This window comes from Eurypyga helias, unplaced genomic scaffold (genome assembly GCF_000690775.1).
Source record: "Eurypyga helias isolate BGI_N326 unplaced genomic scaffold, ASM69077v1 scaffold7426, whole genome shotgun sequence".
In the NCBI taxonomy this organism is placed as follows: Eukaryota; Metazoa; Chordata; class Aves; order Eurypygiformes; family Eurypygidae; genus Eurypyga; species Eurypyga helias.
This window is the reverse complement of record NW_010258474.1, coordinates 1-24,671: the sequence shown is the minus strand read 5'-3', so window position 1 is coordinate 24,671 and position 24,671 is coordinate 1. Positions and strand designations below refer to the sequence as shown.

Below are 24,671 nucleotides of genomic sequence, written 5' to 3'. Positions count from 1 at the left end.
CACATTCCTGTATTTGGGACTCTTTTTGTTCAGTTACTAAAACCCTGCTGAGGTGCTGCAGGTCAGTGCCCAACTTGCTTTTTAGTGTAGTGCTTTTTTGATAAGAGTCTGTTTTGATTTTTACTGGAGTTGGCAGATTTTCACGTACTTCAGTGTGACTTGGATTAAATTATTATTCTTGGGTTTGTCCAGACTTGGATTGTGGTTTTGGTTTTTTTTTCTTCTGAAAGGTATTATTTTTGCTTTATGAAATGTGAGGTGTTGAAGAGTTTTTATTGAATGCTGCGAGTTAGAGGTCTAGAGTATTCTAACTTCAGAATCACTATCAGCATTATTTCTACCTGTCTCGTGCTCCTTTTTTTCCTAAACAAAGAAATTCTGAATAATATTTCTTAAAGTCAGATAAGACAAACTGTCCTAGTAGCTAGTGTTAAGGGAAGTACTCCCCACAAGTGCCTAACTATTTTTCTTTGCTGAGCTTCATGTTAACTAAAGTTTTATTTTCAAGGGTAGAGACTTCCATATCAGGATACTGTTACCAATGGATTTTCAACTGAAAAATGCAAGGTAAGATAGTTTTGTGAAAGCAATTTCTAAGTGTGTGTAACAGAAATTTATTTTTATATAATCGATGATGGATATGTGTATGAATCATTTTTTCCAGTATCACTGTTGGTAATTAATTCTTACTGGTTTCAACTTAACCTCGCAACAGAATCAGTGTTAATAAATGGTGAGAATAAACATTGCCTGTATCAAAATATTTTGTTGTTAATTAACTTTGAAACCTGTTGTAATTAATTGGTTGTATTTATGTGTGAATCAATGGACTTGGGGAAAATATTCATTTAAATCGGATTATTTATGTGTCACCTTTTGTAAAACAGAAAATTCAGGGCAAAGTTGAAAGTTTAAGCAATGATAGCTTTTTCAGCTTGAGAATATGCCAAGCATCATTGTCTCTTTCCTGTTCATACGTATTAATTTGTGTTGCCCAACTTTTCTTTAAAAGCCCCGTTCTTACTCCTGTGAGTGTTTATGGTAGTAACGTGTGGGACTGTGTGCACACACACCTGCGTGGATTTGGCTTTAACACTGCATTCTCGCTGTCTGCCTGGGCCAGCCTGCACTGCGAACAGATGTGGAGTTCGACAGCGTCATTTCAGTCTAGGTCACATACTTAAAACCTCATTATAGGTAGCTTTGACATTTTCAGGATATCATTTTTAGATATTGGTATATTTTATGAAGTCATATTAGCTTGCAAGAATTATGTTGTTGTTTTCAGCAAAGAACAGAGGCTTTTGTAGGTAAGTGCTTAATTTTTAATGGGCTTTGAGACAGTGACATTTGAAAGTTCTAAACAACTTGGAAAACTCAAAGAAATTTTGAAGTATTGTTTACTTCCTTTGTTTTTTTGAATAAAAACTTTTCTGTCGTGGTATAGCAGACTTCCTGATCTCTTCTAAAAATTATGTACTGAGAATTTTAAACTCACACAAAATACTGTTTATCTAGGATAGAGTGTAGCTGGCACCTAAAGAAGATGCTGCATGGGTATCGGCATATTTTAAAGCAGGTATGCAACTTTTGAAATCATTTCAGTTATGTGTACATTTACAGTAACTCTGAAAAGCTGATGCTCACACGCTTATTCTAAAAGTGTTAAAGAATTCTCATTGTACAGCCAAGACTTATTTTGAAAGGCTTGAGGATTTGCAAGTCAACCTAAAGAGAGCTGGATAGAATTTTGTAAATATTGTTATTCAATCTGTATTTTATTGAAGATTGGGATAGAACGGTTTTTAATGAATGGCTGTGGACATTTTACTGGTATTTTTCTTTAATCTCTCAAGTAGAAATGTTTTTTTTTCTCCCCACCTTTATTATATATTTATTTTTACAAACTCTTCATAATGCAGAGAAGAGAATTCACATTAATTTTTGATAGATCTAGCTCATTCTGTGTTGTAGACAACCAAGGAATCTAAGCTAAACCTTCCTATCCAGAAGAAGCTGAAGCAAGGATACAACGGCCCTGCAGTCACAACGAATATTTTGTTTCCAAATTTGCCACGTGTGTTGAGACACTCGTGGCCTGTGCACTCCTTTGTAGAAGAAGGGTTGTGAGCTGGGAGTAACCAAAGATACACCGCTGAGGAAATGGAAGTGCAGATGTGTAGCACATCTGAAGATAGACAGGGATCCTTAATTCTGCACAGCATCTAAAAGCAGACGGGTCTGGAGAGAGGAAATGTCACCAACTGAGGAACGTTTTTGAGTGATTCCAAAGCTGCTGTTCTCATTGGTGAAGGCTAAAGACTTCATAAATGTCTTCATATATATGTGAAGTGTGAAGACTTCATAAACTGTATAAACGTGTAATGTGACGTGATGTCACAAAGGTGCTGGTTGATTTTCAGTAGTTTCCTGTACTCTGGGAGATCTGTTCTGTTATTGAAATATTTAAACATGAGGTATTAGTTGGTTTGACAACACTAGAAAAATAGATACTTAGACTGAGATTGTTTACCACTAGAAGTTCTGAGTTGCAGGAAATTAACTGCTCCTGTCTTCCCTCCAGAGGTTGCACAGCTGTCCAGATCTTGTCAGCTTTATGGTGGAACTGCAAACTGTTTTGGTAAGTGGCAGAATATGTATATGTGGGAGATGGGTTGTTCTTACAGCTCTGGTTTTCACTCTCAGTTCTTTTACGCTCCGCTGTTCGATAGGTGGATGTGTGGGTTTGCTTTAAGAAGAGCTGATTTGGTGTGTATGGCCTTCATGTAGTATTTGTATAAATATTCTTTTTGATTTTAACAACCAACGCAGAAGGCTTTTTTTTGGAAGTTTTTCCTATCTTGGATTGAAAAGTAGCGAAGTCTTCAGTTAACAAGAAGAAACGGACAGTTTCTGTCTGTTAGTAACACATTGAGTGTTCCTGGCAAAGGCGGCTTACCTACGCCTCGCTTAACTTACAGATCGAGCATGGTGAGTTGTCTTCAAAACAACAACAAAAATACCCTCCTGGTATTACGCTACGACTCTGTGCTGGGAATGCCTTTAGTGGTTCAACCCCTGCCAAACTGGGTTACACTAAACCAGGCAAAAGGTGCTTGCAGTAGGACTGAATGAGGATGCCTATGTGAGGCTGTTCTGGAATATTTCATACTAGTTAATTCAATCTATTTTCCTGGATACACGTGCACTTAGAAAATGAGAATGCAATGAAAGTATAATTCATTCCAAATAGTGAAATGGGGATCCTCAATGCAGCGAGTAAAAACAATGGAAAGCAGTGGGTGAGAACTGGGCAGAAGTTATTCTTATACTAATATTCTGTTTATTTTTATTTAAATTTATTTAAAATAATTAATAACTTAATTATAAAATGTATATATTTGTCCTGTAAGCAGAACCTTAACTTAAGTACACTTTTAAAGAACGAGTAGCACAGCACGCATGTGGAACATGTGGTTTGGTTTTGTTTTTCTCTGTAACCTGGGATTACCTTTTTGATAAAAATTTGGGTTTGAGGCATTATGGCATAGTTGATGAGTGTCTGTACCAAAACTTATTCTTTAGGATCCTATGATGTTAAAACTGACAGACTCATTCGATGTTTTTTTTTGTGTGTGTGATTGCTATGTAAAGTTGTGTATAACTACTTAAAAATAATAGGGGGGGATTTCGTGTGTCGTCTTTTGTGGCTGTGGCGCCCAGGAGACAGCTGTGGGCTTAATAGAACCTTCTTTTGAAATTTCTTTCAGTCAAGATGCTTGACTTCAAATTTATTAGCTGAAAAAGAGGCACATTTGATATTTGCATCTGAAGACTGTGTTGTCAACATCTGTGGGTTTTTTTAAATTGCAGATGTTTTCATTACCAGTATCTGAAGTAATTTACCAAACAGCTTCTTTGTCTGCTTTAGCTGGAGGCTATAACAAAACAAATGCAGTGTACAGTTAATTTTACATAAGCTTAATATTTATGAATGAATTGCAAAAATCACATGACTAAATAGATGCAAAAATATTGAAACCTCTCTTAATGATGTTTTTAATGTTCTTTTAAACAGGAAATTGCTTTAAAGAATACACAAGACCTGCATATACCACGGCCACCAGAATACTACTCCTGTCTTGTCAGAGATCTCGAAATACTGGGTTGGAATAAGTATGTTTATTTTATTTCTTAACAGGCAATATCTTTTTCTCTTTTGTATTTGTGAGTTGAACATATCAAATGTACTTGTTCTGTCAATTTACCCTGTTCACACACTGGTTTTGATTTAAAAGCTCTGCTGCTTTGTTTTTGATTTAAAAAAACCCAACAAACAACAACAAACTTGTATCAACTGAAGGTATATTTTCAGTCTCCAATAACTGACCTGAAAGGTGAGATGCTACTACTAAGATATCAAATCTTTGACTGATAAACTGTTGGCATAGTAAATGAATTTAATACAACTTGTTATAGCTCTTCTTTTCCTTCCTCCTTTTCTGTGCTTAGTACAGCTTTTTTGACTATTCCCCGATGCTCTGGTTGATCATCGTGTGCCTTTGTGCGTTCATAAAAACCGCTCATACTTTTTTGGAACTAGAATAATTATTTTTAAAGAACATTTCTGTCTTGCTGTCCATAGCACAAGGATCTCCTTAGATAGAAAAGTCACAAAAAGGTAAATGTACAAAAAAAAGTGAGTGGAGGGGAGAATTTGGAAAGGCGTAAATCCACAGCTTCAAAACAGCCAGCTCTCTGGGACACAGAGAAACAGATATTATTATTTCTCATATATCCTTTGCTACCCAGATGGATTCAGACCAAGATGAGGGCTGTTGAAAAGCATTCATTAGTCTCCAAAACCAAGCAAGCAGACCATGTTTGGCAGAGCAGGGGGACATTTCCAAGTGGGGAAAAAAGTTGGTTACTGCACAAGGAGAGCATAACCGTGTCACCTGAGGACGGAGGCTCAGTGCACCCAAGAGCGTGGTTTCTTGGGTGCTGTAATATAAATTGAGTGTCTGTGAAACAAGAAGTGACAGTTCAGGTCATCTTCAGGGGAAAGGAGAGCTAGAAGTGAATCTTTTCACCCCAGCTAAAATGGTTGGTTTAATACCATGTCACGTTAGGAGAGGATACTACTTGGAAGGCTTTTACTCCTCCAGCAGAGAACCTGCAATGGGCTGACCTGTCCTTTCCCCCAGAACCTCCAGGAGACCTCCACGGGGTTGAAGAAGGTGGTGGTATCTATGCAGGGAGGCATCTAGGAAATATATTTGGAGGCTGTCTGTAACTAATAATGTGCAGTTAATCTCACAGCGCCGCCTTTCAAGGGGTTAAGATGAAGGATTGTGTAGGATGTTGAAGAGTTTTGAATGAGAAGCTACTTCTCAGTTTCAGTAAAATTGAAAGTTAAAGTCTACATTTACGGTTTTCAGCAAATCTACTTCTACCTTCATCTAGGTGACAGGTTACCTTCAACAAGCAGTTGTTTTCCTCAGTGTACTAAAGAAGCCTTGGGTTTAAGAATAGTTTTGTGTCTTCTCACTTGATTTAAATATATAAATAAGTAACGTGATTAAGTAGGAATTTGCTTTGAAGGCCCAGTTTTATTTAAAGATTTAAAACTTCCTTGTTAAATCAGCTGAGGTTTTTTTTCAGTGTTTTCCATTATTAAGTACGTAGTTGTGCCAGCTGATGACATACTCTTCAAATTTCTCACTCAGGTCTGCGAATATTAGTTAAAATTTCCTACACACATGGGAAATAAATTTTGAATCATGCCTGTTCTCCTAAAATAAAAGAGCCCCAAAACTCCCAAAAAGTCCATGCCAGCGAAACAGACACTGGCATACAATAAATATACTTTAAAGACAAATACATGAAACGTACTATATTTGTAATTTGATGTATAAATATAGGGTATAGCTAAATATACTAAAAATACACCTTGAAAAAACAACTTAGTAGCTTATCTGAAAATGTATTTCTTCTGACTTGCTGTAAGTAGAGAACATCCAGTGGTTTATTGTTACAAAGCACATCTGTGTGTTATCAGAGAGCCTGTGTCTAGGGCAGGGTTTGACCTGGTTTCTAGGAGAAGACAGTTTTGTAGACACGCAGTTTATGCTGTGCTTCTGCCCAGCGTGCTCACGGAATGCAGTAAACATACACCTCTGGATTAACCTTTGTTACAGATCAGGTCTCTGATTGGGCGGGGGGTTTTGGCGGGGGAAGCCAGTCATTAATCAAAGGACTGGGCTGTACCTAGGGGCTCACGTCTGGTTTACTCTGCGTTGGAAGGGGCATAGCCCAGAGTGGTGATCTGAAGTGCATCAGTGAGAATGAACTACTAAGGTGGCCTCTTCACCTAGGCTGATTGTGCGCTGGAGGTGATGTGTATTTGCGTGTTAGTTAAAAACATTCTGGTATGGTCTTTCAGCACAAAACTAAGCCTGTGTTTCATGCTGAAGTAAGGACCAATCACTGCTCACACCTTGAGAAGCCTCCGGCGTTACTGATCAGGTTTGTTCTTCAATGAGAACTGGCTTGTTGTGGGCCCTCTGTTTCCTTTTTCCTAGTGAGTTTTGGGTCATGCTGGAAGCTGACTGCATCTGAATCCAACTGAAAGAGGGAAGGTTAATTTTGTCTGAAAGAGAACCAAAGCGATAGGCTATGGTTCCTTTACCTCTGAAGTGAGTTAAGCAGCTTTCAGGTGTGGCACAAATGTAATGTGTTCCAACGGCTTCTATCTAAGCAATATGTGAAGTTTCTGAGAAACAAATTGAAGACATTCTCTGCGATGATCTTGCACCTCTTTCCTCCTAAAGCACTGAAAATACAAACTAATGAGGATTGAAATGGGCAGGCTGCTGTGATTAGGTATAACCACTTTCTCTGTGATGCAGAAAACTTGCTTCTTTGACCTAATTTAGGTGGTGGGGAGGTGTGAATATGCTTTCATATTCAGACAGCTGTACACAAAAGTCACAGTTCAACAGGTTATAAAATTGTACCATTATTCCAACACTAAAGGCTGTCCTAACAGCTTAGGGGCTCAAAGGAGGATACTTTTGGGAACATGGAAAAACACCTAATCGGCAGAGGTGGAATACATATGTAGTATTAAACTGCAGGGTAGGCTGTCCTCATACTGTCTCATAATTTCGCCAGTTGATTCAATGACAGCGTCTTGGGAACGTAAATTATCGACTGTAAAGCATTTGTAAGGACTCTTATCACCCTCACGTGGGTTCATAAAGGTTGCTAGTACCTGAAGTCCGTGGTGTGAGTCACGATCTCGCCAGTCTCCATGACCTTCTGCTTGATACTTGCCGAGTCTGTTGTGGAAAAACGATGGAGCCTACAGAGGAATAAAGGTTTACGTAATTGAAATATCACCTGTGTAAACAATCCCTCCTTTGATTACCCAGTCATATGAAGACGTTCATACAACTTTTACATTATTCTCCGAATTCCTCCAGTCCCGCAGAACTGAGCCTTTCCTCTCCTCGTATCCAACCAACGGTAGAGTGATGTTACAGAACAGGTACCCCAAAGCTACTCAGTTCCTTTTTTCTGTCCTAAATGGAAAATTGAATCCCCCTTCGTTCCCTGGAGGCAGTTTATCTGTTGAGAAGAAGAAAGGCTAGCTGTGAATTTTCGTTCTGGGCATTCTTCAGCCCTGTACAGGCCTTGTCTGAGAAGTGTTTCCTTCTTGGTGTTCCCGTTTGTGAAGAAGTTTGAAAGGGAAGAGAATGTTTTACTAGAAAACCTCTAAGTACATGGTTTGCAAGGAATAATGCTTAAAAGGTGTGGTGTTGCTTAGCCTGAACAGCTGTCGTCTTCTAGCGGCTCGTTGTTGGAGTCAGAAACATAAAAGCTCAGTAGAAATTACACTTTAAACTGATTTTTTAAAGGATTCTTTAAATAGAAATTCTAAAACTAAAAATACATTAAAAATAAAGTAACAGAGAGAACATGAAAGTCACTTTGTGATGTATCCCTCCATACAAAATTAAACAGGTAGCCCCTACTGGTACTCTTGGCACCTTTTCCAATTCCTTACTTTTTTTTTTCCAAATTTGTCTAATTTACACTGTCAATAAAAGTGAATGTGAAGGTTCTTTACAAATATAATGGAACATAATCATCTTGTGGCTATATTTTTAATGTAACGGTGTGTATATGTTCATATTTTAAATAGGTAGGTAGACACACACGTATATACGTTTATTTTAGCAGCTGTCTGGTTGTCAAACTGAGTGTGAAAGTACTGAATCCGTAAGGATTTCAGAAATAAATGTTACCGTAGGTATGTCTGTTGGTACCTAAGAAATAAAAATTAATTTTAAATCTTGTTCCCTCCCATCCAGTGTGGAGTGAGGACCTGCAAACTTAGTTCCTTTTTGAACTACTGTAATCCATACCTTTCTGGCACCTCAGCGGCGAAGCCGCCCAGGCAAGACGACTGTCAGAATTTTAAATCTGAAGCACTTTGGCAGCATCCCTTTGGTTTTTCCATTCTCTTTTGCTGTCTGACCTCACGGTGCATTGGTGCAGGCACTGGTAGTGCTTCGGTTTGGGCGCTGCCTTGTATTGTGTTGCAGTGACCCTTCTGTGCCTTAGCTGCTGCCTTAGGACCTGCCCATCCCAGGCGACAGCGGAGGGAGGGGTGGGATGTAGGTAGTTCCTTAGCTTTATAGAACTTTGTGATACAGTTTTGAGGTAAAATTGGAACAAAGCGGGAGTAAGGATTTTTTTGTTTTGAATGCTCTAATTCTTTCTAAATAAATTGAGTTTAATTGACTATGGTAGAATTACACTTCTATCAAAACTTGTACGTCTTTCAACTGTTGTGGAGAAAAGAGTGCCAAAATACCCCCAGGAGTCTGCAGGACTGTTTCCTATTGCATTGAAGTTAATCAGCGTTAAGCATGAAATAATGCATCTCTTCCCCTACTTACTACCACTACTGCTTTCCCCCCTGTATTTTTCAGTTCCCTTGTATTGAGGTGATGTCACTGGTGTAGATCACTTGCTTTTCTTTGCACTTCCTTCCTGGAAATGTGCGCACCCTTTGGCGTACGTCTCCTTTTTCTTGTGCAGGCTTCCACAATGCCGTTGCCAGTTTCTCTTGAAAGAGCTGTTTTCCCCAGCACGCTGGCTGGAGTGACTGGGCTAGAGTGTAATGGTTTAAAAAAAAATAAATGTTACTTAGGTCGGCAAGCAGATGCTTTCTCTGAACTCTGAGGGGCCTTTCCGTCAGTCTGGGTGGTAAGTTGGACGATAATCTTGGGCTGCTTCTTATCTCTATACAAGAGTGACACAGTAAAAACGCCAAAATTCCCACATGCCGGGTTCCCTGGTAAATATATGGAGAAGTTTGAACCTTTTTGGCAGTTGTTGAAGCTACTCAGCAGAACATATTTCTAGAGAACAATGTATTTTACAATTGTGTTCGTTGTTGTGGGAAGCACAAATCAGTGACGCCTTAAGCAAAGAGTCAGTGATCATGTCAGAAGTTTTAAAAGTTATTTACATTTAGTCTGTACTTGCTACTTGCTTGGGTGCATGTATACTGTGTAAAACTGTCAGGAAACGAAGGCAAATCAACATAAATAACTCATTTTCTACCTGTTTGGGTACTATTTTCTGCAGAAAATCCATTTCAGAACATGAGCCAATATCCACTGAATTTTCCACAATAATAGTATTGATAATAAAAGAGAACTTCATTGAAGAGAAAAGCAAATCAAGAGCATAAAAGTCTCATACAGTAAGAAACTGCAGAAATGGATCAAAGATTTGACAGGAAGTTTAATGTGTACATAAGTAGAGGCTGACAGGAACACGCTGTGTGTGTCAAAGGTTCCAGTGATGGAAAACTGAAACACGGTGCTCACTGACCACAGCGTGAGCCTTGACACTCGTCGTAAATAACCCAAAGATATATGGCTGCATTAAGCAGTAGACTGGTGTATTAACAGCAGTAAATCTCGAACAGCAGAAATAGTTAGCATGTAGGACTTCCTCTGATTAATATTTGTAACAGACTAATAAGGGTGTTGCAGACACTTACAAACTGTACTTCCTACAGCGCTGTTAGAGTTTTCTTCTCTCTTCCAGAGTCGCATCCGTGGACGCTGGCCTTACCGCAGTCAAGCTAAAAGCTGAAGACTCTTGTGGCCGACAGCACCTCATCACTCTCAAGTTAAACGCCAAGGTGAATTTATGTGGGAGGAAATATTTTAAGGCTTCCTTGAAATAAATGGATTTTTTGTTAATTCATAAGGATTTTGGAGGGTTGGTTTGTTGGTTCTGTGAGATAACAGTGGTGGGCGGTTTTTTTGAGATTTTTTTTTTTAAGAGAGAGTTTTCAGGCTTTAACTATATTTAAAACCAGTATTGCGTTATGGCTACCTGTAAGAATCTTTTCATATGAAACTGAGCATCGCATGGAAACCACTTTATGATATTCCAGTGATTGTACTGGATTACAGACAAAGCCATCTGGGAGACTTTCGATCGTTATTGCTCCATCCAGAGGCTATGCATGTAACAGGAATTAGTTGATGCTGGGTTGCTTCTTTAGCAAGTCTTACTGTTGAAGCTGTATAAAGATTTCTGAAAAACTGACTACAGAAGGAAGTTCCTTCTTTCTAGTTAGTCTAAATGATTGGCTGATTTTGACAGGGCTTGCAAAGCATGGTGTGCGCAGGAGAAAAATTCTAATTCTTCCTCGTACTTAGAACTGAACTCAGATTGCAATGTTTCTTCATATAATTTCTCATTTAAAGAAATAAATCTCTTCCCAGAAGCTACAAATATCTGGGCTGTATGGTGGCAATTTTATGGTAATAGAATGTTACCATATTTTATGGTAATAGAATTTTATGTCTTCAGAAAATCAGTCTAGAGGAAAAAGTGGATCCAAAAGTGTCTGATGTTGTTTGGGACTATCCTTGGTCTGTCTTCTGGAATAATAAACTTGAAGGGATGAGGCCTGGGCACGGTATTGTTAAGATTAAATTTCACCTTCAGATCCATATTCCTTTTGAGCTGGTTTTAGTCAGGAAAGAGTTAACTTTCTTCACTGTGGCTGGTACGAAGCTGTGTGTCTGGATTTAGTCTGAGAACAGTACTGATAAGGTGTCTTTTTAGCTGGGGCTGGCGAGTGCCTGCACCAAATTCAGTGTCTTTCTCAGCTTCTGATACTGCAGCTGCATTCCCAACTTTCTCACTCCAAGCAGTGTAGGGGACACACAGTTCAGACAGCTGACCCAAACTGACCGAGGGAGGATTTCACTGCCTAGTATGTCATGCTTGGTACGTGAGCAGGGAGTGGGCCTGGGGGCCATAACTCTTTTTGCTCCTTTGCTAACTCCTCTGTAGCTCCTGAACTCCTTCACTAACTCTGTTGCTAATTCTTTTGCTCGCTCGTTTGTTCGTGACTTAGTGTGTCAGTTTTTCCCTTTTCCCGGTCGTGCTGTCGCTTGGGGGGCTCGCTTGGACTCTGCTGCGATTGCTCTTGGGCTCCGGCTCTCAGGCTCTGATTCTCACTTCTCGGGACTTGGCTGTGCGTCAGTTGGTGGGTGGAGAGCAAGTGTAGCAGGTTTTATTTTCAATTATTATTAATAGTAGTATTGTTATATATTGGTTTATATAGATAATTCATTTATATCCAATTAGTAAATAGTTCTTAGGCCAATTTTACGACATTCCTTGTCTTTTTCCTCAATTTTCCCCTCCGCAGAAGGAGGATGGGTGAGGGAGGTGTGAGAGTGGCTTCGTGGTATATCATTGCTGACTGGAGTTAAACCACGACACCTTTGAATACCAGGAGGTTTTTAGTTTTACATAAGGCAAGCTAATTTTACCTTAGAGGGGAAAGAGGAGACTGTGGAAAAAAGTACTGTTAGGGAATTGAGGTTGCTAGGCCGGGTTTGTAAAAAAAGAGTAAACCTGTTGTCCCTGCCCAGAGTAACAAATGTGTAATTTGCTAGTCAGTCCATTAAATACATTGGTGGAAAATGTGTATCGGCCCGTACCATTATGGCCTCTAATGTGGGAGGAGGGTAACCCGACGGTATTGCCAGGGTCTGTAAGGGAGCTGCGACCCCATACTTAGTATGACCAGGCTGGATGAGGCTTTGAGCTACCTGGTCTAGTGGAAGGTGTCCCTGCCCATGGCAGGGGGTTGGAACTGGATGGGCTTTAAGGTCCCTTCCAACCCAAACCATTCTGTGATTCTATGATTCTGTGACATTAGAAATTTAGTGCAGCCTTTACCCCTAAGTTGTTTTTTTGTGGTTTTTATGGTGACTGAAGAATTTTAACCATTTAGAAATACAGAAGTGCAGAAAAAACCCGCAGTGCAGCACCCATTTTTACCCAGCAGCTGCTGTGGTCAAACACTGTCACGCTCGGGCATTGGCTGGGTCTGTTCAGCCTTAACATCACTGCCCTGTGAGGGGAACCGAGATTGTTGTTGTCTGTTCTTGACCAAAGCTGCATGTGTTCTTTATAGTAATGAAACATCTGAAGTTGAGACTCCTTGTAGCAGCAGAAAGCACCAACCAGCAAGTAAGGATACGGAGTAATAAAGAGACTAGATTATCCAACTTAGGTGTTGTAACAAGGCATCATCAATCTTTACATTCTTTCTTTTTTTTTCCCCCAAGTGATTGTTACGCTGAAGGATCAATTGCTTGTCCTTTCTAAACCATGTCTGGCATTTCAACTGGCCACGAGAGAAAATTTGTATGTGAAACGTGGTTTTGGTGACATGGGGATTTGATTTTTCCTTCGTATACGTTGCACGTTTGAAAAGACTTCGCTGGGGTATTTTTGGAAGGGATTCCTTTTGATAGCCTGCTTTGCTGGAATATGCCCATTTTTGCTCTGCTGTTTCTTCGGTTAAGGTTGGTGCGCCAGGTAAACCTCTCCTCCCCGGTATGTGTTGCTGGCTGTAGTCGGTATTCTGGCAGATTGGTTTGTCCAGCCTTGTCCTCACGGATGCCGTATGGCGAGATGAGTGGAGCCTGCAACAACCTCTTCATGAAGAAACTCTTCAATAACGTGGTTTCAGAAACTCTTTTCATGAGCTTAACCTTGTGTGTGGTGATAATCCCCCAAATACTCCTTTGCTGTCATTCTTAACAGTCTGGGTGTGTTTTGGAGGCTTTTCCTTAATGTGCTGTCAAATGTTTCCACCTATTATAGACTCACAGAATGAAAGAGTGGTTTGGGTTGGAAGGGACCTTAAACCCCATCCAGTTCCAACCCCCTGCCATGGGCAGGGACACCTTCCACTAGACCAGGTTGCTCCAAGCCTCATCCAGCCTGGCCTTGGACACTTCCAGGGATGGGGCATCCACAGCTTCTCTGGGCAACAGTTATCCTTGTCTTGATGTGCTTTGTGCTAGCAACTGTCCTTTCAAAGTACTTGCTCTCTGTAGACTGTGTTTGTAAAGTGTCCTGGAAACCTGGGGCGATCAGTTCAAACCTGGAAGAACTGAGAACAGGCCGGTCACAGTTGGCTGTGCTGGCCAAGTGATGTGCCACAGGTTTCTGACGTACGCACCTGAATGTAACCGTGGCAACGCGATGTCACCGACCTGCTCTGGTTCAGGTTTTTACGTACTGTCTCCTGGGGAATTGCTCACCTCATTTCATATAGGAATTCACTCTGCAAGGTCTGAACACATTCCGTACGCAGGCACAGAGCCATTGTTCCGTAGTACGTGGCATCTACCTGGTGCGCAGTACGGTATCGTGCACCTGGAAATTTGACTAAAAATGCAGGGAAAAAGTGCTGCTTGGGGTTTTTTTTAAGTAACGTGAAGTTAGCAAATGGAATCTGTTTGCGAGCGCTCGTTCAGTGGCACCCTACAAAATGACTTCCCAAGAGAGTAAACACGTGATTGGCTGGCGCTGCTGGGATTTCAGCCAGGTAGTCCTAAAACCACTCCTACAGAGAAATCATTCTGGCTTAACGCTTTTATATGCTTAAAACAAGTTCATGTCTACGCAAGAATGGAAATATTGCATAAAAATGGTATCTGCCCTAGAAGAGCACTGACACTGCAAGAGCAGCCCAGCAATGCCCCCGTGAAGGAATCATAGAATCACAGAATGGTTTGGGTTGGAAAGGACCTTAAAGACCATCTAGTTCCAACCCCCCTGCCATGGGCAGGGACACCTTCCACTAGACCAGGTTGCTCAAAGCCTCATCCAGCCTGGCCTTGGACCCTTCCAGGGATGGGGCATCCACAGCTTCTCTGGGCAACCTGTCCCACTGCCTCCCCACCCTCTCTGGGAAGAATTTCTTCCTGATACCTAATCTAAACCTCCCTGATTTCAGTTTGTACCCGTTACCCCTTGTCCTGTCACTACAGGCTCTTGTAAAAAGTCCTCTCCCAGCACCCTTGTAGCCCCTTCAGATACTGGAAAGCTGTAATGAGGTCTCCTCGGAGCCTCCTCTTCTCCAGGCTGAACAAGCCCAACTCTCCCAGCCTGTCCCCATAGCAGAGGTGCTCCAGCCCTCTGATCATCTTCGTGGCCTCCTCTGGACTCGCTCCAAGTGGTCTATATCCTTCTGATGCTGAGGGCTCCACAGCTGGACGCAGCACTCCAGGTGGGGTCTCACCAGAGCAGAGTAGAGGGGCAGAATCCCCTCCCTCGCCCGGCTGGCCACGCTGCTCTGGATACAGCCCAGGATACGGTGGGCCTTCCGGCTGCCAGCGCACACAGCGGTAAGAGCTCTTGCGGATCCGCACTGCGAAGTTGGAAGCGCCTCCTGTCCAACTGGGTTGTTTGGCTCCTCTTGCTCTGCCACCGTTACCACACTGGCGGCAGACAGGCAGAACAGAGGTACGGCACAAGGCGCTCACGTTGTAGGAGTTGTCTTCAGAAAGTGGACACTGAACGGAAACTGCAAATGCAGGCAAATTAAAAAGCAAGTTAAATCAAGCTTCTGTGAAACCATAAAGCCACTAGATGATTATTAAAATCAAAGCAATGAAGAATGGCTGCTCTGGGGAAGCTATGTCTCTTTTTTGCTCTCTGTCTTAGCAGTTTGAAGCTAATTACTGTAGAATTTAATTTTACATAAAATAAAGACACATTAGAAGAATTCTGATAAATTGATTGCCAGTTGGCTGGTAACTGAGGGCAGTGCCTACGTCCAGAGGTTTACTTCAGATGGAGAATGGTTACAGCAGCAGCACAACTAAACTTTGCCTCTTTGTCTTAACTCCCTCGAATTCTGTGAGGAAGCTGGGACTACTTTTTCCCCCAAATAAGATCCTCTGTAAAGTTTTCTTGTGTTGGCGGTTGGTGCAGTACTGATAGGATTTCTGTGAAACCGCTGTGAGTGTCATTGGCAGTGGTGGAAAAGTTGCATACAACTGAAGGAAGCAGCTGCTCAGGTGAATAAAATTTTGGATAGGTGCCCTTGGAGAAGACGCAATTTATTTGTAATTAGATGTTTCTTTCCTTTGCTGCTCTAATTTTCAGCAAACACAGTTTTGTTTCCTCCCCCCCATGTTTCATATTAGCTGCTGAACAGCAATAGATTTGCTACTGCAATGAATTGTCAGTGGTTATTTTTAGTTACCAAACCTTTTATTTTTATGGCTTCAGTTTTCCTAATACAGCTAATTTTTCTTTCCCTCCTCGACACCCTTTAATTTGGGGCGTATGCGCATTCAGCTCTTTCTAAATGCACTTACTCTGATTACTTTCCATTTCAAAACAAAAAAATCTGGTCAATCAGAGCAGATACTCTAGTTTAAATGAAAGTTAGTTCTTGACTCATGAATGGTGGTTTTTTTTTTTTTTCAACTTACGCACTGCAGGTAATTGAGGAGAATTTCTTTTTAATATTTGATCTTTTCTGTCTTAAGTTCTTTTTTAATGTGCCGTTGTGAACACGGGACAGAAGAAGCTGATTCACCTGCCTTTACTAAATACTGATATGTAGATTTCTTCTTTAAATGATAATCAACTTTCATAACTGTTTCTGAAAATGCTTTGCATGCTGTGTCCTCCAAGAGCCACATTCTCAAGATGCTTGAAGCACTCGTATTCCATTATCAAATTTGGCAGCTGAGTATCAGTCTGGCTTTAAATCACTTACAAGAAAAGAAGAAAAACCTGTGTTTTCTTTCTCTCCCTCAGTATCCAACAGAACCACCGGATTGCCTTGTGGATTTTCCCGTTCAGTTTGCCATTTCCTGGATGCCTCAGGTAAACTGCTGTACTGTGCTCTTCTCGTAGCAGCTGAGCCTTGTGAGGGGCTGGACCTTATGTTTTAACGCCAGCTTTTGTCCCCTGTGCGCGCTTTGCTTTTCTCCAGGCTTACATAAACGCAACGGTACTGGCCCCCATATTCCTTACGAGTGGTTTAGGTAGAGACATTCCTTTGCGCTCACGCTGGCTGGGGTGTTTTCTCCTTAAGCTGTTCGTGCTGCTGGACTGTCTTTGGGAACGCTACTGGGAAAATACAGGCAGGAGGAGTTATTGTCTTAGAAGAAGCAGCACGCTCTAAGGGTGACTGACACTAAAAAAAAAAAGGCGTCCCCTGTTTTGTTATCCTCTGGTTTTGATGGGGGCTTTCAGAGGATGAAAATCAAACTTGTTCCATTGCAATCAAAAGAACAACGGGAAAGCACTTGCTAGAATTCCGACTTGGCAGCATAACTGATTTGGTCAAGACAAAGAACCAAGAGCCATTGGCTTTTTTCAGTCTCTCTGGCATCATTTCATGTCTCTCTTTCCCCTAATAGAGCACGTGTACTTGACTAAATAGATTGAAATGTGACCACTTAGGTGTAAGTTCACATAAAATAACTCTAGAAAATAGTTGGTGTTTCGTTTCATTTCACCTGGGAAAACCGATCTGACGTAAATGTTGGCGTTCCGTAGTTGGAGCCCGCGTGGGGATTCCTGCCTGTCGCTAGAGCCGGGCTTTGTGGTGCCGAACGCAGGCAGGGAAGGTGGCTGAGAGATTGCATCACAAGGGTCCTAAGGCGGGCGTGTGGTTTTGACTGCGAAGCTCAAGGTTTTGTGTGGTGCCCCAGGTCCCCCGGAAGGAGATCTGGAGGAAATAACTGCAAGAATGGCCCCCTACAAATGAAAAATATGCTTTGTTTCCCCTGTAATTGTAGGGCTTGATTCTCTGGCGTGGCTTGGGACAGTTGAAACAGGTGCTGGTTTTCCCTTAAATTATACTGGATTCCGTATACTGCCAGAGGGATTTCAAGTACTGTTTCTAACCTCCAACTTCCCGCCGCGGCGCAGTAAGGGTTAAGCTTAGACAATGCCGAAACACTACTGGTAGCGGAATTCAGCAGGTCCTCAAGTGGTTGAAAATCTGCGTTCCTAAAAGGGAAAAAGAACACGCTATGCCTTATTTCTCATAAAATTAGATGAAGTTTTGATGCTGACAGGTCTTAAATTTTAGTGTTTGTTGGTCATCTTCAATGTAAAACTAAAGCCGTGCAATTGCACCGTCGGAATATCAATTCCTGTGAAAGAAAATATAAATAGATTACAGGTAATTGATTTTTTTTTTTTTTTTTGTCCCACCCCCTTCTGTGCGCTGTGGCTTATTTCAGGTTCTTTTCAGTGCCTGTGGTCTTTAAACTTGAGGGGTTGTTGGGTGGTTGGTTTTTTCCCTTTCCCCTCCTCCCCCTCTGTATAATAATAGACATGGCTTTATGGCATCCATATTAAAAATGGGTAATTTTCCTTATGGTCCCTGTCTTCCTGCTGGGTTGATAATGTTTTGATGTATTTTTCTTTTGCTCTGATGAGAGGTCTGCTGCTGCTGCTCTGACATGTTCATTTGGATGAATAATTATAACTTGCACAATGTCAAGCTGAAGATGGTGGGGTTTTGTGCGTCATGACAAGCCTAGTAGCCAGTGCAGGTGTCTCACAGCATGATCAGCAACAGCCAGTGCATTCTGGCTCAGAGGAGACGTTTTAGAGTAGTAAGAAATCAGCACCAAGGGCAATGCTGCTGCTGCTGCTACCGTTCTAAGTGCCAAATAAATGCAGAGTGCTTCTCAATGACAAGTGCAAGAACATCCACTTATCCCAGTTACGTTCTTTCTTTTCTAAATAACCAGACAAACGTGCTGCCTCCGCGTTTCGGCGTAAGCACGGCCGGGCGGCTCTCGGCGCGTCTCCCTTCTGCTGCCCTCGCGTCAGGGGGGCGGTGCGGTACTGACCACTGCCCACCTGGCTGGGCGACATGAAGGTCGTAAGAGTGGAAACTAATGACTAATGAGGGCGTGCAGCCAGCCAGCCAAGCAGCAGTGCGAGATTCCGAGGGCAGAGCGGTGCGAGTGAGAGGATCCGGTGGTTATGTTGATGAAAACACAATAAAATGCATCATAGTTGTGATTTTACTTATCAAAGGAGCTTCGGAGGCACCAGCTTTACGTGCATCTCTAAATACAAAAGACGGAGATGGTTGATAAAGAGTTCGGAGTGCTGTGTCTCGGTTTGATTTGCGCCAAGGAAAATGGCAAAACCGCCGTGTTTGGGAGAAATAAACAGTTCCCAGACAAATCTCGAGTCATAAATTATGTGGGGGACAGAGGTGATCCCTGTTCCATCCAGCAACCGCTCGCTTCATGAATGAATGCATTCTGTCCGTGGGTTCCTAAGTGGGGAGCAGGTAACATGCTGCACCTGTAGTTTAGGCTCCTTCCCCTTTCCCATTAGGAGGACTGGCAGTTGCTTTTATTTTGGGTAAGTAAAGCTTGTGTTAGGGGGAATTTTAAAATAAGTATCTCAGAATGAAGGTCACATTTTAATCTTCTTTTTTTAATAGATTTTAATAAATTGTGCTGAATTTACCTTAATTAGAAGGTTCTTACTGCCATTTGATTAATATTCCGTTCATCCCGGATTTGGAGCGGGTGTGTGAAATTCGGCGGAATTGCCTCATAGGCACACAGCCCTTCCTAAAAGTCACCAAAAGGCCTCCTGGGTTCTGTAGCAGGCGCAGACTCGGGACTCCCTGTCCTTCCCAGCCCCTGTGGCGCCGGAGATAAGAACCGAGAGCAGAGCGACTTTTCGTCCGTGCCTTCTTATTCCTTCCGTCAAAGGAAAAAGTGTATGGGCAAAAGTGTTTCAGTTGGAATGGAGCAACCGGCGTGGGAGGGGAGAGTTGGTGTGAGGAGCTAGCAGTGATGGGCTGGAGATGAGGGCAGAGCATGGAAACGGAAACCAACCTGTTGCCAGGACTGGATCCTGGCAGAGGAGAAGGTCCGTTCCCCTCAGAGGGGCCCGGCATACCTGATTTTCACTGGCCCAAGAGAGAGAGGGGATGGAGCAACGGACCAGTTTGGTTATTCCGCAGTCAGGGCAGCCAGCGAGGATACCCCAGACTCTGAACTGTCTTATTTGCTAGAGCATATTTGACATATTCCGTACGGATTCTCGTGCGTTTGCACCGGGGTGCCCAAGAACCAAAGAGTGGGCGCTGTTTGGCATGAGCGGCCGCCTTGGTGTAGTGCAGGCAGACAGCACCGTCGCCCTCTCTCCTGGCGGGCAACGACCAAGACCTGGTTGGTCACTCAGACAAAAAGGAAGGTTGTGGCTTTCGCCATCGGCGTGACACGCGTGTGATGTATTTAAATAGCTGTGGATGCATTTATGTGTACGGCAGGAGACAGCTGGCAACATCAGTGAGGCATGCAAATAAGATCAAATGAACAGTGCGTTAAGAAAAGAGATTTAACTACCTTTTTAAGGAACATCATTGAAAAATTACAATTAGTATTAAAATTAATTGGATTTTAAAACTTATCTGTGGGTTATAATCCCTTGATGTTTCTTTTTTCTACTGAAACCCTTTGAATTCCCGGAAGATAAAGATAAAAATGATTATTAGAGGATTTATCTGTATGTGATATGGAAAAATGTTAAAAAAAAAAAAAAAATCAAAATGGAAAGCAACTGTTGCAAGTACCAGAAAATTATGCTATTAATTTAAGTGTCATCAGAGCACAAAAGATCACATTTCGGGACTGTGTGAAAATTATTAAAATACTGGAAATAATAGTACTTAAGATGAAGATATTATACTCTAAGATGTGGTTAAGTGACTGACACTATTATATCACTTCAGGTATTATAAAAGTAACAAAATGCTTTTAAAGATAATAAGCGTTACATTGGGAGATTGGCAGTGTTCACACTTTGCTGCTTAAGTGCTTCCCTACTTTAATATAATTTAATAACAGCAGGAAAAAATGTGGCGTTTTATTTCTAAGCTACACTGTTTCTGTCTAAAGAATGTATGCAGAAAATAGGAAAACTTACTTCATCTAAAAAATCCTATTTCTTTGTCGGGGAGTGTTCGTGCAGTCAGCTGCTATTTGTCCAGGGGAGAGAGGAAGGACACAGTGACTGGAGATCCAAGGAAACCGTGCCCTGCATAGTCCGGGTTACTGATAGAAAAATCCCTCTTCAAGACCCGCACGTTCGACTGGTTCATTCTGACCCCAAGAACGTGTTCCCGGGCCAACAGATACCTGAAATCAGGCCCTTGTCGCATCCCTTTTGCCTTTCCAGACACACTTTTCCGTCTGGATCTGGGTCGGAGGAGCCGTGTCGATTCTGGCCTCATGGATTTCATTGTTGAGTCGTGTTCTGTGGCAACGCTTCCAAAGGATCCCTCTTTTTCTACTCTTGAGTTTCCCACTACCAAACGGTTGGAGAAAACAAGTTACTGGGGAGAGTTTGACCCGGCTGGGTTGGAGCGGGCTCAGCGTGGCTGCCGGCTGCGTGCTCCACTCCAAGGCGGCTTTCCCTGTGGAAACAGTTACTCCTCCTGTGCTCCCTGATGATTCCCAAGGGCTGCTTTTGCATTGCTGTTCTCTGTACTGGGCTGTATAATGAAAGATTTTTCTGATTCCATCTAATCCACTCTCAAATATTGAAATCCCTTGAGTGTAATCCTCTGATTATTAGACGGTTTCTCCTCCTCGTACCGCATTTACACGGCTTGAAATCTGATGTTAAGTACCAGGTTTGATACTGCCGAATTCTGAGATAATTATGACTCTGTTTCTCAGAGTCTTTAAAAGAGTAAGCAAGCGACTTGAGCCATGTGGGTATCTCTGTGCTGTTTACATTTGGTGCCGCGGCCCTCAGCCGAAGCAGAGGCAAAATACCAGAATGTTGCTGGTTCAGTAGCAGATGATGACGATTTTTGCTCTAAACTTGCTGTATTTTGTTACGAGCTACAATGCAAATTAGTCGCTGTTACCAGTTTTCCGAGAAGTTTTCTGGAAAAGACTATAAACCACTGGCGTATGGATGTCCCAACCCGCACCAGGATTAGGGAGCTTGGGCGGCACTCAGCACGCGGCTGTTCCTCGGGATGCTCCGCCTAAAAAGTCTGTGAGGTTCAGCGCTTGGTGCTCCCGTGGTACGGCTGGGCACACGCGGGATTGCACACAACCGCCCCGCTTTGCTCTGGGAATATTCTGCCTGGCTGTCAGTGGAAACTGCCTGAAACTTACTGAGATTTCTGCTTTTCTTAGAACTCCTTACTAGACATTTATAACCAGTTCCTGGCGGCATTAGAATCGCTGAAAGACTTCTGGGATGCCATGGATGAAATCGATGGGAAGACGTGGGTGCTTGAGCCAGAAAATCCCACGCGGAGTGCTACGACAAGGAGAATTGCAATAGGTATGGCAAGGTTTGAGAAGCAGAACTCCGCGGGGTGCTGCTCTGCGTTGCCGATCTGACCGGGTGGTTGGAGGGAGGAAAAGGAAAGGAGGGAATTGAGCCAGCAAGACACATCTCTCTTTACTTGGTGTATTTGGAAAAACAACCTCCCCAGACCTGTTTAGGGCATCAATTACAACTTTATGGTGTTACGTACAATGGAAGTTTCTATGGGAAAATACTGTGTATTTGTAAATGATGAACATGGAATTGCCAAAACCCGAGGACCTGCATGACAGCCCTAGAAAAACCAGTATTTGTAAAATACCGGCTCAGGTGCAGCCCTTCTCCCATCCACAAATCCCAGATTTTTTAATAGACGGTTGCTTTCGATTGATCCTGCACTGGAGGAGTGAAAGGGATCTCGGAGTGCAGCCGGGAGGGAGAAAAGGGGGTTAAAAGAGGCAGGTGGGAAGGACAGGAAAGGAGAGAAGGGAGGAGGTTAGAGGCTTGGAGTGTGACCACCTGAAACAAGAACCACCCTTGCTGTTTCACAAACGGCCCAGGAGATGCCGTGGAGGGGACTGGCTTTTACTGCCTGGTGTCGTCTTTGCGCTTCTCTTTTGGGCATCGGAGCTGAATTACTACCCGTTACAACCTTCAGAATGTCACCGAGATGTCAAACGGATGAAGTCATCTACCTCGAGGGGGGTTGTTCAGAAAGAAGCCCAAGTGTTGGGGTGAGGACCCGTCTGTGAGAAATGCAAGGCTGGCGGGTTTATTCATCAGTGGCTATTTTAATTACAGTCCACTGGAATGGAAATATTGAATATATACTGGCATTTTTTACCGTTCATTTGGATACCTACCAACTTCTTTAGCATCTGTAGTGAGGAAAACCGGCCTGAATTAACCCATTCAAACCTGCTTTTACACAAAGGTGAATGTTTCCGTTTCCAAATACTGGACTGGAAGGAGAAGCTTCCTGTGACCGTGTTGCTTTCCCATTGTAGGGAACAACGTCTCGGTGAACGTGGAGGTAGATCCTCGCCACCCAAACACGCTCCCCGAGTGTTACTTCCTCGGAGCAGATCACGGTAAGGCAGCAGCCGACACCAGCGGAAGCCGTGTCAGGCTCCTGGGGCAAACTCTGCTGCAGCAGAGCCAGGAATTAGGCTGGATACCTGCGTCGGGGCGTTTCACACGGCCGATGCCGAGGTTCTCGGCAGCCTGAATCCACGGCATGCCGGTGCGCTCGGGGAGCGGCCCCTTCTTCCAGTGCCTCCCTCGCGCAGCGTAGGGGGACCCCTGTGTCTGATACCGATCGTCTGCCTTGTTTGCAGCGGCTAACCCTTTGAGAACCAAGCTGAACAGCAACATGCACCTGTGGTAAGCACCTGGAATACCTCCGGTCTGATCCGGAACTGGTGTTCGCCACTCCTCGTGCTGACTTTGTTTCTCCCTCTCTCCCACCCGCAGGGATCCAGAGATCAGTTTATTACAAAACTTGAAAGACCTCTTAGAAATTGATTTCCCGTCGCGTGCTGTGTTAGAAAAAAACGTAAGTTGCTTTTTGTGAATGATCGGTTCTTACTGAGGAATAAGGAAAATGCAAATGGTCACTTTCCAAGTGCCGGCAGAAAGAAGAGAGTTAATTGGATTAAGATATTGTCATAAGGACTTCTGGACTTCAAGCAGCCATTGTCAGAGCTTGTTAACTCTTGATGAGAGGTGCACAGCGCGTTCTCCTGTGGCCTCGGTGCCGCTTGACAACGGGCATCGCTGTTAAAAGGGAATGAGGAAGTTCCCGAGGAGCTAATGAGATGTGGAGAATCCAAACATTCTGTTACGGATGTTGTTGACTTAAGTTCTAATTAGGAAGAGCTGCTTAGGGGGGACAAGAGGCCATCCAAATACTGGGGCATTTCAAGCAAACTCGGAATTAATTTTTGACGATGCTGTAACGCCGGATTTACCAGCTTTGCTTTCACTTGGGGAACTCAAATGCACGTCTGATGGCGAGGTCTCGCGTGCACTGCCCACGTTAAAGGAGAAACGGCGGGGCCCAGGAGTAGGAAAAGGCTCCTCAAACCAGACAGGAGTCCGGGGGAGGACAGCATCTAACTAGGAAAGCCTTGGCCATCTGGCAGCCGGTCTCTCTTCATACCCCGCGGGCGTAAATAGATAGGCTGAGGGCAAAAGGGTCAGTAATCCTGAGGAACAGAAAGTGCAGAAGCACAGACAAAGAGGTGGCCCTGGTCTCTGTGTTCCCAGCCCTGTTCCCTCCTTTAGCTGTACTCCAAGCTCCGACCTCTGGTGTTTTCAGGATTTTGCTCGGGACTGTGGGATCTGCTATGCCTACCGCCTGGATGGCGCCGCCCCGGATCAGGTGTGCGATGAGCCCCGCTGCGGGCAGCCTTTTCACCAGGCTTGCCTCTATGAGGTAAGGGCGTGCAGGGGACAGACCGGCTCCTTAGCTCACACGTTCTACAGAATAAGCTTTGCCCACTTCACCTGAACTGTACGGCGTGCTGCAGCAGCCACTGGGCCTCCTCCTGCCTCCTAACCCACAGTTCCTAAACAGCTCCCTGCGGGAGGGAACCTGCCCCGCGTCATGGTTATTCGGGCTCTGGCGTGACACGCGCCGTGTCAGACGTTGATCGAATGAGCTCTGCTTGGAAAATCCCTGGTAACAGGTGGTTCTTAGGTTTGATACGAAACCCAGGTGAATTCTACCCCGCTTGTGTTGCAGTGGCTCCAAGGGCTCCCTTCCAGCAGGCAGAGTTTTAACGTCATCTTTGGCGAATGTCCGTACTGTAACAAGGTAAGGAAAGCGAGTGACGGAGCGCGCGTGGTCGCTGCGGTAAAGGCAAACACTGTAACAGGGGCAGTTGTAAAGTGGAACGTGTGGCTACCACCTTCCCCTTACACGGTGAATAAGGGGAAGGAGTTCAACAAGGCCAAGTGCA

General features: G+C 43.3%; 1 protein-coding gene across 1 annotated transcript; it reads left to right on the top strand.

Annotated features, from left to right (window-relative positions):
• Nucleotides 1–508: 508 nt before the first annotated feature.
• Nucleotides 509–24,565, top strand: FANCL (Fanconi anemia, complementation group L; the record flags this gene model as incomplete). Its single annotated transcript, XM_010154336.1, has 12 exons — nt 509–567; nt 1,519–1,579; nt 2,585–2,641; nt 4,079–4,176; nt 10,132–10,228; nt 16,186–16,254; nt 21,573–21,723; nt 22,716–22,799; nt 23,046–23,091; nt 23,182–23,263; nt 24,029–24,145; nt 24,455–24,565. Coding segments are annotated over 12 exons (1,032 nt in total), but the record flags the coding sequence as incomplete, so codon positions are not given.
• Between the last annotated feature and the right edge of the window lie 106 nt (nt 24,566–24,671).